The 12495-nt window shown below is 45.1% G+C and overlaps 1 protein-coding gene across 1 annotated transcript in view; it reads right to left on the bottom strand.

Moving 5' to 3' along the window:
- Positions 1 to 242: 242 nt before the first annotated feature.
- The window catches only part of LOC120997743 (vomeronasal type-2 receptor 26-like), a 69629-nt gene continuing 57376 nt past the window's right edge, over positions 243 to 12495 (bottom strand). The window contains exons 4-6 of the mRNA XM_040428009.1: positions 8129 to 8252; positions 663 to 1558; positions 243 to 323 (exon numbers count right to left, since the gene is read on the bottom strand). Coding sequence (XP_040283943.1) covers positions 243 to 323; positions 663 to 1558; positions 8129 to 8252 — 1101 coding nt within the window. The remainder of the gene's footprint in view (positions 324 to 662; positions 1559 to 8128; positions 8253 to 12495) is intronic.

Genomic DNA, 12495 nt, shown 5'->3' with positions numbered 1-12495 from the left:
GGAGACATATTACAACTCCTAAAGTCAAAGATATTGCAGCATTCTCATTGGCCCACAAGCAAGAAGCAGTGAGGGATAATGGGTACTAATAAAAAAAAAAGACAGATGATGATGAGGACGATTATGACATCAAATCATCCAAGTGGTGGTGGAGTTGAAAAAAATAGAGTCCTCTGGCATGCTGGTCAGTATGACAAGCTGTATGCTTGCTTGCTTATGTAATGAGAGGTGTATCATAGACATCAAGCAGTCTGATGATGACTGGATTGCCATGCTTTTAGACTCTCGTTATCAAAGCAAAACAGGCGAATGTTGTCCTCCTGCTAAAACAAAGGTCAAATTACGTTATTACCAGGAAACACCAGTTACACGGCTTGTTTTTTCCAACTAATTTTAATATCATTGAGGCTATAAAAATGAGGAAAGGGACCAGAAAGTATGTTTGTGGTGACTTTGTCATCTACAGGGCACCAGGAACTGGTTAATGCATGAAGGTTTGGTGACTGACTCCCCTTAAATCTGTTTTAAGAATAATGATACACTACACTTCTGAAAACCATATACCAGGCCTATAAAAGAAACTATATGCTCCTATGTGAATACAGGTGTACTGTACAAGCAGCATGTACTTCTTTATAATGTAGTATTATGATTCATCTGACTCTTCCCTCCAGTAAATGTGATCTGGTGTTGAGTTCAGGTCTCCACAGGATAATGTAACATTTTGGGAAGAATATACACCCTAAGACTCCAGCACTTGAGGTCAGTATGGCAAATATCTCCACAGCCACCATGTATTTCCCTTTGGTGCTGAGATAAGCCGGGATCATGGCAATCCAGACACTGCAGAACACCAGCATGCTGAAGGTGATGTACTTGGCCTCATTAAAACTGTCCGGTAATGTTCGAGCTAAAAAAGCCATAAAAAAACTAATAATCGCCAAGACCCCCATATAACCCAGGACTGAGTAGAAACCAATAACAGAGCCTTCATTACACTGCACAATAATCTTTCCCTGACTGGAGTGAGTGTCCAGCTCTGAGAAGGGAGGTGCTAGAGTCAACCAAACCAGACAGATCATTACTTGGATGGATGAGCAGAACAACACCAGAGAATTAGACCACTTGCTTCCAATCCAGCGTTTCCAGGAGCTGCCGGGCTTGGTGGCTCTGAAAGCAATGCAAACCATTATGGTTTTGGCCAAGACACAAGAAACAGCTACTGAGAAGAGGATTCCAAATGAGACCTGACGTAGCATGCAAGTGAGGTCCACTGGATGTCCGAGGAACAAGTAGACACAGAGGAAGCTCAGCATGATGGAGACCAGGAGAAGGAAGCTCAGGTATCTGTTATTGGCCTTCACGATGGCCGTGTCTTGGTGCAAAATAAAAGTAATAAGAATCATGAATGTAAGGAAAGAAAGTAGAGTAGAAACCAGGGAAATAACCAGGAAGAGGTCATCTGTGTAGGAAAGAAAATCCTGGAACCTTGGAACACAATGATCCTTCTTCTCATTAGGCCAGTCAAGGTCTGAACATTTCTTGCATTTTTCACTGTCTGGAAATGATAATTACAATTATTTATCAGATATGTCACAAAGAAGAACTCCAATAACTATATAAATACATTATTCTTGTTAGTCTTATAAAAAAAAATGTTTCGCTCCATAAGATGCACTCCCCCCCCCCCCCAAAAGTGAGTAGGGTTAAGCGAATCCGAACTGTAAAGTTCGGGTTCGTACCAAACTTTAGGATTTTTGGACCCCAAACCCGAACTTTTCAGTAATATATAAGCTGGAGTCACATAGCGCTGCATGTCACTCTGCTCTAATTAGTGTAGGGAGAGGATGCTGCTGCTGTGAGGGAGAGATGAGGAAAGAATCTGTTATCAGAAGTGCATGTTAACTCAGCGATCTACCTAGATTTTGTTTTGTGGGTGCAGTGCACAAAATTTTACAGCTCTTGCTGCATCTGTCAGTGTGAAATACAAGCGTTATATACTGGTATTCTATTATTTTATTAAAAAACACCCATTTTGGGCCAAATGCTAAATTTGCGGCCTTGGCTGAATCTGTCAGTGTGAAATACACACGTTAGATACTGCTGTTATAATCTGTTACAAAAAAAAACAAACATTTTGGGCCAAATAATAAAATTGCGGCATTGGCTGCATCTATCAGTGTGAAATACACGCGTTAGATACTGGTGTTCTATTCTCTTATTTAAAAAAAAAAAACATTTTGGGCAATATCCAAAATTTGCGGATAATGAGGAGAGCGTTGAATAAGGGACGTGGCCCCGGTCTGGTGCTGCTGGTGGAGCTCCTGTTGCAGGGAGAGGACGTGGTCGATCTGTGCCAGCTACACGCACCAGTGAAACACCTTCCTCAGGTGTGAGTAGGCGACAGAACCTCCAGCGTTATTTGGTCGGGCCTAATGCGGCTCTATGAATGGTGAAGCCAAAACAAGTACAGGCGATTTTAGATTGGGTGGCTGACAGTGCCTCCAGTTCCTTCACATTGTCGCCCACCCAGTCTCCTGCTGAAAGATCAGAGTTAGCACCTTCAGCCAATGTCCATCAGTCTATCACCTCACCCCCTTGCAAATCAGCCAAGCAGTCTGAGCCCCAAGTCATGCAGCAGTCTCTTCTGCTTTTTGATGACTCTGCTAGCAGGATTTCCCAGGGCCATCCAAATAGCCCTGCCCCAGAAGTGGAAGAGATTGAGTGCACAGATGCACAACCACTTATGTTTCGAGATGAGTACATGGGAGGACCACCGCAGCACATCTCGGATGATGACGAAACACAGGTGCCAACTGCTGGGGCTTTCGGAAGTGTGCAGGCCGACAAGGAGGGCAGGGGTGAAGACTGGGTGGAAGATGATGTGAAGGACGATGAGGTCCTCGACCCCACATGGAATCAATGTCATGCAATTAACCTGTGTAGTTCGGAGGAAGAGGCGGTGGTCGCACAGAGCCACCAGCACAGCAGAAGAGGGAGCAGGGTGCAAAAGCGGAGCGACCGTCCCTTAGACTGTACGCCTGCTACTGCCCACCGCAGCAAGGGACTGAGCACACCAAAGCCAGCTCCAAGGAGTTCCCTGGCGTGGCAGTTCTTCAGACAATGTGCTGACGACAAAACACGAGTGGTTTGCACGCTGTGCAATCAGAGCCTGAAGCGAGGCATAAACGTTCTAAACCTGAGCACAATCTGCATGACCAGGCATCTAAGTGCAAAGCAGGAGCTGCAGTGGAGTAGACACCTCAAAAACCAAGAAAGGTCTCTGGCTCCTCCTGCTTCCTCTTCTGCTGCAGTCTTGGCCTCTTCATCCACCTCTGCAGTGACAGTGCCACCTGCCACCCCGCAAACAGAGGATCTGCCAGAAACACCACCACCTGGGTCACCAAGCATCTCCACAATGTCCCACGGAAGTGTTCAGATCTCCATCTCCCAATCACTGGAGCGGAAGAGGAAGTAACCCCCTATTCACCTGCGATCCCTGGCCCTGAAAGACAGCATTTAAAAATGACTGGCCTTTGAAATGTTGTCATTCCATCTAGTGGAGACAGAGAGTTTTAAAGGCCTTATGGCGGTGGCTGTCCCACAGTACAACGTGCTCAGCCACTACTTTTCCAGGCGAGCCAACCCTTCCCTGCACAACTAAGTGAGGGACAAAATCAGGTTGGCACTGCGCAATGCCATATGTGGCAAGGTCCACCTAACTACAGGTACGTGGACCAGTAAGCACGGTCAGGAATGTTATATCTCCCTAACAGCACACTGGGTAAATGCAGTGGCGGCTGGGCCTGAGGCGGATAGCAGTTTGGCTCATGTCCTTCCACCACCGAGGATTGCAGGGCGCTTCTCTTTGGCTCCTGTTGCTTCCTCCTCCTACTCCGCTTCCTCATCCTCTACGGACTCCTCATCCGGTCAGCATAACACCTTCACCACCAACTTTAGCACAGCCAGGGGTAAACGACAGCAGGCAGTTTTAAAACGTAACTGTTTTGCGCAGGAGCTGTGAACGGGCATGGAACAACAGACTGATAAGTGGTTGGTGCCAGTGAGACTCAAGCACGGCCTGGTGGTGTGCGATAATGGGCGAAATCTCCTAGCAGCTCTGGGAGTAGCCGGTTTAATGCACATTCCTTGCCTGACGCATGTGCTGAATTTGGTGGTGCAGTAGTTCCTTAAAAATTACCCCAATATGTCAGAGCTGCTGTAGAAAGTGCGGGCCATCTGTGCGCATTTTCGGCATTCTCACCCTGCTGCTGCTCGCCTGTCAGTGCTGCAGCGTAACTTTGGCCTTCCTGCTCACCACCTTATATGCGACGTGCCCACAATGTGGAACTCCACCTTTCACATGCTGGTCAGACTGTGTGCGAGCAGCAGCAGGCGATAGTGGAGTTTCAGCTGCAGCACGCACGGGTGAGTCACTCTGCGGAACAGCACCACTTCACTACCAATGACTGGGCCTCCATGCGAGACCTGTGTGCCCTGTTGCGCTGTTTCGAGTACTCCACCAACATGGCCAGTGCCAATAACGCCACTCTCATCGTTACTATCCCACTTCTATGCCTCCTTGAAAAACGCTTCTGGCGATGATGGAAGAAGATGTGATACAGGAGGAGGAGGAGGAAGAGGGATCATTTCAAAACCAGCTCATGGCCATCACTGGTGCGTGGCTGGGCGGATACAGAGGACACTGACAATTTACCTCCCACAGAGGACAGCTTTTTGTTGCCTCTGGGGAGCCTGGCACACATGAGCGATTACATGCTGCAGTGTCTCCGCACCGACCGCCGAGTTGCCCACATTCTAACTTGTGTTGATTACTGGGTGGCCACGCTGCTGGATCCCCGTACAAGGACAACGTACCGTCCTTAATTCCGTCACTGGAACGTGATTGTAAGATGCGCAAGTACAGGCGCACGCTGGTAGACGCGCTGCTGGTGGCATTCCCACCTGACAGCGGGGGCACAGTGGAAGAACAAGGCGAAGGCAGAGGAGGAGAAAGAGGTCGCCAACGTAGCTGGTGCACCACCAGCACCTCAGAAGGCAGGGTTAGCATGGACAAAATGTGGAAAAGCTTTGTCAGCACTTAACACCAACCAGCACCACCAGCTGATATGGAACGTATTTGCAGGAGGCAGTCTTTCAGCAACATGGTGGAGCAGTATGTGTGCACACGCCTACACATACTGAATGTATAGTCTGAACGTGTGTTTAGCACGGCAGGGGGCGTTATCACAGACAAGCACAGCCGCCTGTCCACAGCCAATGTGGACAAGCTCACATTCATTAAAAAGAACCAGGCATTGATCTCACAGGACTTGTCCGTACCTTGTGCAGAATAGACATGTATACCGGCCTTACCCAGCCATTGTTATAATACAGTGCAATAGTTTATTGTTGTATTTTTTATATTTCCCACTCTTTTGGGGTGTACCCTAATAATAAAAAATAAAAAAACTGTGTTGGCTACCTCATCCTCCACCGTCGCTTCCACCTACACCGCTACATCCACCGCCTATACAACCTCCTACTCCATATGGACCTCCACCTCATACATGAAGATAATTTTTTGAAATTTTTACATATTTTATTTTATGTAATTTCACTAATTTGTCTGTTACATTTTTCGGGTGAAATTCACCAATTTTGGGCTGTGATATACCCCTGCTCTACCTAGTAGACAGGTAAACAAATTTCACTAATTAGTCTTTTACATTTTTGGTTGAAATTCACCAATTTTTGGCTGTGATATACCCCTTCTCTACCTAGTAGACAGGTAAACAAATTTTACTAATTTGTCTGTTATATTTTCGGCTGACATTCACCAATTTTTGACTGTGATATACCCCTGCTCTACATAGTAAACAGGTAAACAAATTTCGCAAATTTGTCTGTTACATTTTCGGGTGAAATTCACAAATTTTTGGCTGTGATATACCCCTGCTCTACCTAGTAGACAGGTAAACAAATTTCACAAATTTGTCTGTTACATTTTTGGGTGACATTCACCAATTTTTGGCTGTGATATACTCTACCTAGTTGACAGGTTAATAAATTTCACAAATTTTTCTGTTACATAGTTGGGTGACATTCACCAATTTTTGGCTGTGATATACCCCTACTCTACCTAGTAGACAGGTTAATAAATTTCACAAATGTTTCTGTTACATTCTTGCCGTGAATAAACCCCTGCTCTGCATAGGTGACAGGGACCGAAATTTAAAAAAATCATCTGTTCCATTGATGGGTGACATTAACCCATTTCTGGCGATGAAAAACCCCTGCTCTGTATAGGTGACAGGGACTTAAATTTCTAAAATTTGTCTTTAATTGGCCCTTTCATTTGATCCTTCTGCTTTAATAACTTGTCCCACATTTCCGCTCCATCACATTGCAGCCATTGACATCCCTTGGATGTGGTCTCCCTTTTTCACGCTCCGTCTCCGGTGTGGAACCCTAATTCACCCCTAACCATGATCAACATGGTAGGCGCAGAAAAGAACATCGAAAGTTGATAGAGAAGATATCCAATTGTATCGTGGACGTCACGGGGACGTGCGATCAGGCAGAAGTTATCTAGAGTTAACAGAGTGGCAGCAGGGCCTCTCCTGTCTAACGTTTCCAAATCCAAAATACCCCAGTGACATACCCTATAATTTGTATTAATCATTCGAATAACAGGGCATCTTAAGAGTCCTGTATTGTTATTTATCGTCACTACCTCCCGAGTTGGGAGTGGGCAATTGCCGTGCGCCCCCTACTTTTATTCGATCCTTCCCCTTTGACAACTTCTCCCACATTTCCGCTCAATCACATTTAATTCATCCATTGACCTCCCTTAGATGTGGTATCCCTTTCTCAGGCTCCCTCTCCGGACTGAAACCCTGATTTCCCGCTACCCATGATCACCATGGTAGGCGCATAAAAGAACATTGAATGTTGATAGAGAAGATATGCAATTGGATCGTGGACATCACAGGGACGTGGTGGAGCAGTATGTGTGCACACGCCTACACGTACTGACTGATGGGTCTGCCCCCTTCAACTTCTGGGTCTACAAATTGGGCACATGGCCTGAGCTTGCCCTTTATGCCTTGAAGGTGCTGGCCTGTCCACAGCCAGTGTACTGTCTGAACGTTTGTTCAGCATGGCTGGAGGGGGTTATAAAAGGTTATATTTCCCAATGTTTTGGGGTGTACCATAATTTAAAAAAAAACTGTGTAGGCTACCTCCTCAACCTCCAGCGCCGCTTCCACTTACACCGCCGTATCTACTTACACCGCCACATCCACCACCTCCTCAACTACTACTTCATATGGACCTCGTCCTCCAAGATCAAGATTATTATTATTTTTTATGTATTTTATGTTATTTGAAGTTATTTCCCTATCCACATTTGTTTGCAGAGCATTTGCGCATGCTCTTAACCACATTTTGCTGCCATTTGCGGTCTGATTGGGGCTGTGAGCTGAGGTCTGATTAACATTGGTGGTCTGTTTGCTGGTCTTATCTGAAGTCTAATGAAAAATATTTTTTTCTTATTGTCCTCTTCTAAACTCTAGGTGTATATTATGGGCTGGTGCGTCATATAGGGCGAAAAATATGGTATTCTTGTGAATATTTCTAGGACAACGTTCTTATTATCTGTCATTGTCAACACAAGGGTTTCCTGGAATTTTATATTAATGACCTATTCTCAGGATACATATAAATACATAAGTACACAGGTACAACAGATTCACACCGATTCTCTAATTTCTATCACCACAGCCAACATAGTCAAACTACAATCTACTTTTTGAGTGCGACATTGTAGAGGAATGGTTGAGCATTAAAGTTAGAGGAATGGGATGGGCTGAGGAGGATTTTTCTAGTACAATTAATTGTTTAGGAACATAGGCTAAGCTGCTTTGGCTTTCTCACAATATTGAAACTTCGGTTTTGTTAGCAGGAGGATGGAGACTTCAAAATGTGTCTTCTAAGAGACATAGCAGAGCAAATTGCTGCAGCTGAATGATTATAAGAAAGCAAAAAAACACTAAATAAGAAAATATATAATTTGTGTAATGGAATAAAACTTGAAGCTGACGAGAAAGTACTAATGCCTTTATACCAGTGGTGTTAGAGATTTCTCCCGAGGAGCACTGGACACAGTCATAGCAGCAGGAATAGATTCTGGACTTTGAGACTTTCCGGGTTCCTGGTAAACAGTTCTCTGAACACTGAGATCTAGGGATCTAAGAAAACAACAGTGACAACATGTTGGTGAGTGAGCTTCTGGAATAATCCAAAACTCTGATCTATGACCTACTGCATCTTTTCTAATAGCCCACTCGATAGGTAAGTACAGTATGTTTTTAAAAATAAGTTGAGACTCAAAAAACTCATTCAATGAAAATGTAACGTTCCATCCATGAATCTTCCAAACATGTTCGATCACTCTGGGACATCCCTCACCCGTTTCATCAGAACGAACATGTTCTTTTGTTTATTTCACCTCAGAGCCTCTGCAGTTGTTGGTCAGTGCTGTATCAATCAGATTCATTAAAACTTGAAATTTATTGATTTAAATTCCTGCTCATATCGGACTTTAAAGGACGTAGTCCTATCAGTGATTGACAGCTATCTGTGTGTACAATGTCATAGAGGGAAGGCTGTCAGTCACTGATACGACCTCCTCCTCATAGATGGAAGGCTGTCAGTCACTGATAGAACCTCCTCCTCATAGAGTGAAGGCTGTGTCACTGATTGGACCTTCTCCTTATAGATGGAAGGCTGTCAGTCACTGATAGAACCTCCTCCTCATAGAGTGAAGGTTGTCAGTTACTGATAGGACCTCCTCCTTATAGAGGGAAGGCTGTCAGTCACTGATAGGACCTCCTCCTCATAGAGGGAAGGCTGTCAGTCACTGATAGGACCTCCTCCTCATACAGGGAAGGCTGTCAATCACTGATAGGACCTCCTCCTTATAGAGGGAAGGCTGTCAGTCACTGATAGGACCTCCTCCTCATGGAGGGAAGGCTGTCAGTCACTGATAGGACTGACTTCTCATAGAGGGAAGGCTGTCAATCACTGATAGGACCTCCTCCTTATAGAGGGAAGGCTGTCAGTCACTGATAGGACCTCCAGCTTATAGAGGGAAGGCTGTCAGTCACTGATAGGACCTACTCCTTATAGAGGGAAGGCTATCAGTCACTGATTGGACCTCTGGCTTATAGAGGGAAGGCTGTCACTCACTGATAGGACTGTCTCCTCATAGAGTAAAGGCTGGCAGTCACTGATAGGACCGACTTCTCATAGAGGGAAGGCTGTCAATCACTGATAGGACATCCTCCTTATAGAGGGAAGGCTGTAAGACACTGATAGGACCTCATACTCATAGAGGGAAGTCTGTCAGAAACTGACACGACATCCTACTCATAGAGTGAAGGCTGTCAGTCAGTGATGGGACCTCCTCCTCATAGAGGGAAGTCTGTCAGTGACTGATAGGACTGTCTCCTCATATAGGGAAGGCTGTCACTCACTGATAGGACCTCCTCCTCCATTCTACCTAACTGTAACTCTGCTATGTTTGCTGCCACCTGCTGGTGAACCAGGCACATTACATGTTAACACAACAGTTTCAAAGTAGGAAATGAACATTATGAAGGACCTGCAATAAATACACAGATGACATGATATTAGCCCATTAGAGATAGTAACAGGGTGCAGAAGTGGTAATGCCTCTCTGGGGCTTTACAATAGGACCTTCTCTTTATAGAGGGAAGGCGGTCAATCACTGATAGAACCTCCTTCTCATAGATGTAAGGCTGTAAATCACTGATAGGACTACCTCCTTATAGAGGGAAGGCTGTCAGTCACTGATAGAACCTCCTCCACATAGATGGAAGGCTGTCAGTCACTGATAGGACCTCCTCATAGAGGGCAGGCTGTCAGTCACTGATAGGACCTCCTCCACATAGATGGAAGGCTGTCAGTCACTGATAGGACCTCCTCATAGAGGGCAGGCTGTCAGTCACTGATAGGACCTCCTCCTCATAGAGGGAAGGCTGTCAGTCACTGATAGGACCTCCTCCTCATAGAGGGAAGGCTGTCAGTCACTGATAGGACCTCCTCCTTATAGAGGGAAGACTGTCAGTCACTGATAGAACCTCCTCCACATAGATGGAAGGCTGTCAGTCACTGATAGGACTGTCTCCTCATAGAGGGAAGGCTGTCAGTCAGTGATAGGACTGACTTCTCATAGAGGGAAGGCTGTCAGTCACTGATAGGACCTCCTCCTCATAGAGGGAAGGCTGTCAGTCAGTGATAGGACCTCCTCCTCATAGAGGGAAGGATGTCAGTCACTGATAGGACCTCCTCCTCATAGAGGGAAGGCTGTCAGTCAGTGATAGGACCTCCTCCTCATAGAGGGAAGGATGTCAGTCACTGATAGGACCTCCTCCTCATAGAGGGAAGGCTGTCAGTCACTGATAGGACCTCTAGCTTATATAGGGAAGGCTCTCAGTCATTGATAGGACTGTCCCCTCATAGAGTGAAGGCTGTCACTCACTGATAGGTCCTCCTCCCCATAGAGGGAAGGATGTCAGTCACTGATAGCACTGTCTCCTCATAGAGGGAAGGCTGTCAGTCACTGCCAAATGGCCAAGTACCCCAGTCATGGCTAAAAAATAGCAAGTCAAAAGAGCTTCATACTACATACCTTGTAGAATGTTTTTACATGTACAGTCCTGATCAAAAGTTTAAGACCACTTGAAAAATGGCAAAAAATCATATTTTACATTGTTGGATATTAACAAGGTTCCAAGTAGAACTTCAACATGCAACAAGGAGAAATGAGAGTGAGACTAAACATTTTTTGAGCATTCAATTAATTGAAAATAACGATTAAACTGAAACAGGCTGTTTTTCAGCTGATTCAAATTTTAGGACCACATGCCTTTAAAAGGCCAAATCTGTGCAAAGATGTGGATTCATTGTCATTCTCTATCAGGTAGTCACACGTTGTGATGGCAAAGGCAAAAAACTCTCCCTTTTTTGAACGTGGTCGGGTTGTTGAACTGCATAAGCAGGGTCTCTCACAGCACGCCATCGCTGCTGAGGTGGGACGCAGTAAGACAGTCATTTGGAATTTCTTAAATGATCCTGAGGGTTATGAAACAAAAAAGTCAAGTGGAAGACCCAAAAAAATGTCATCAGCACTGAGCCAGAGGATCTAATTGGCTGTCCATCAAGACACTCGACGATCCTCGACCCAAATTAAGGCATTTACTGGTGCTGACTGCAGCCCCATAACCATCAGACGGCATCTGAGACTGAACGGCTTCAAAAACTAAAAACGTCTTCAAAGACCTTGTCTCCTTGAACGCCACAGAACTGCTCGTTTGAACTTTGCAAGAGAGCACCAAACATGGGACATTCAAAGGTGGAAAAAAGTTTTATTCTCTGATGAGAAAAAATTTAACCTTGATGGTCCTGATGGTTTCCAACATTACTGGCATGACAAGCAGATCCCACCTGAGATGTTTTCTACGCGCCACAGTGGAGGGGGCGCCATAATGGTCTGGGGTGCTTTTTCCTTCAGTGGAACAATGGAGCTTCAGGAAGTGCAGGGGCGTCAAACGGCCGCTGGCTATGTCCAGATGTTGCAGAGAGCATTCCTCATGACTGAGGGCCCTCGTCTGTGTGGTATCGACTGGGTTTTTCAACAGGACAACGCTACAGTACACAATGCCCGCAGGACAATGGACTTCTTCCAGGAGAATAACATCACTCTTTTGGCCCACCCTGCGTGTTCCCCTGATCTAAATCCAATTGAGAACCTTTGGGGATGGATGGCAAGGGAAGTTTACAAAAATGGACAACAGTTCCAGACAGTAGATGGCCTTCGTGCGCCCCTCTTCACCACTTGGAGAAATGTTCCCACTCACCTCATGGAAACACTTGCATCAAGCATGCCGAAACAAATTTTTGAAATGATAAACAATAACAGCGGAGCTACTCATTACTGAGTTCATGTTTGGAAGTTGGTTTTCTGTTTTGGGGGGGTTTAGTTTTTTTTTGGAGGTGTGGTCCTAAACTTTTGATCAGCTGAAAAACAGCCTGTTTCAGTTTATTCGTTGTTTCCATTAAATTGAATGCTCAAAAAATGTTTTGTCTCACTCCCATTTCTTCTTGTTGCATGTTGAAGCTCTACTTGTAACCTTGTTAAGATCCAGCCATGCTAAATATGATTTTTTGCCATTTTTCAAGTGGTCTTAAACTTTTGATCAGGACTGTATATTCTGAACAAAATTGCTTAGTTTTGGCAAAACAGGAAGGTTTCACATTGTGGATACAATTAAGTGAGAGAATTCCTGAACATGAAAATTCTTTGAACCATAAAATGTGTTTTTGTTCTTGAAAAATTCTTGAGGCCTCATTAGGTAAGGGTGGCATTGACAGGGATCTTTAACACCAGATAGTTCAGGAAGAGGATCA

This window comes from Bufo bufo, chromosome 4, assembly GCF_905171765.1.
Source record: "Bufo bufo chromosome 4, aBufBuf1.1, whole genome shotgun sequence".
Taxonomy (NCBI): domain Eukaryota; kingdom Metazoa; phylum Chordata; class Amphibia; order Anura; family Bufonidae; genus Bufo; species Bufo bufo.
This window is presented reverse-complemented; position numbering and strand designations above follow the sequence as displayed.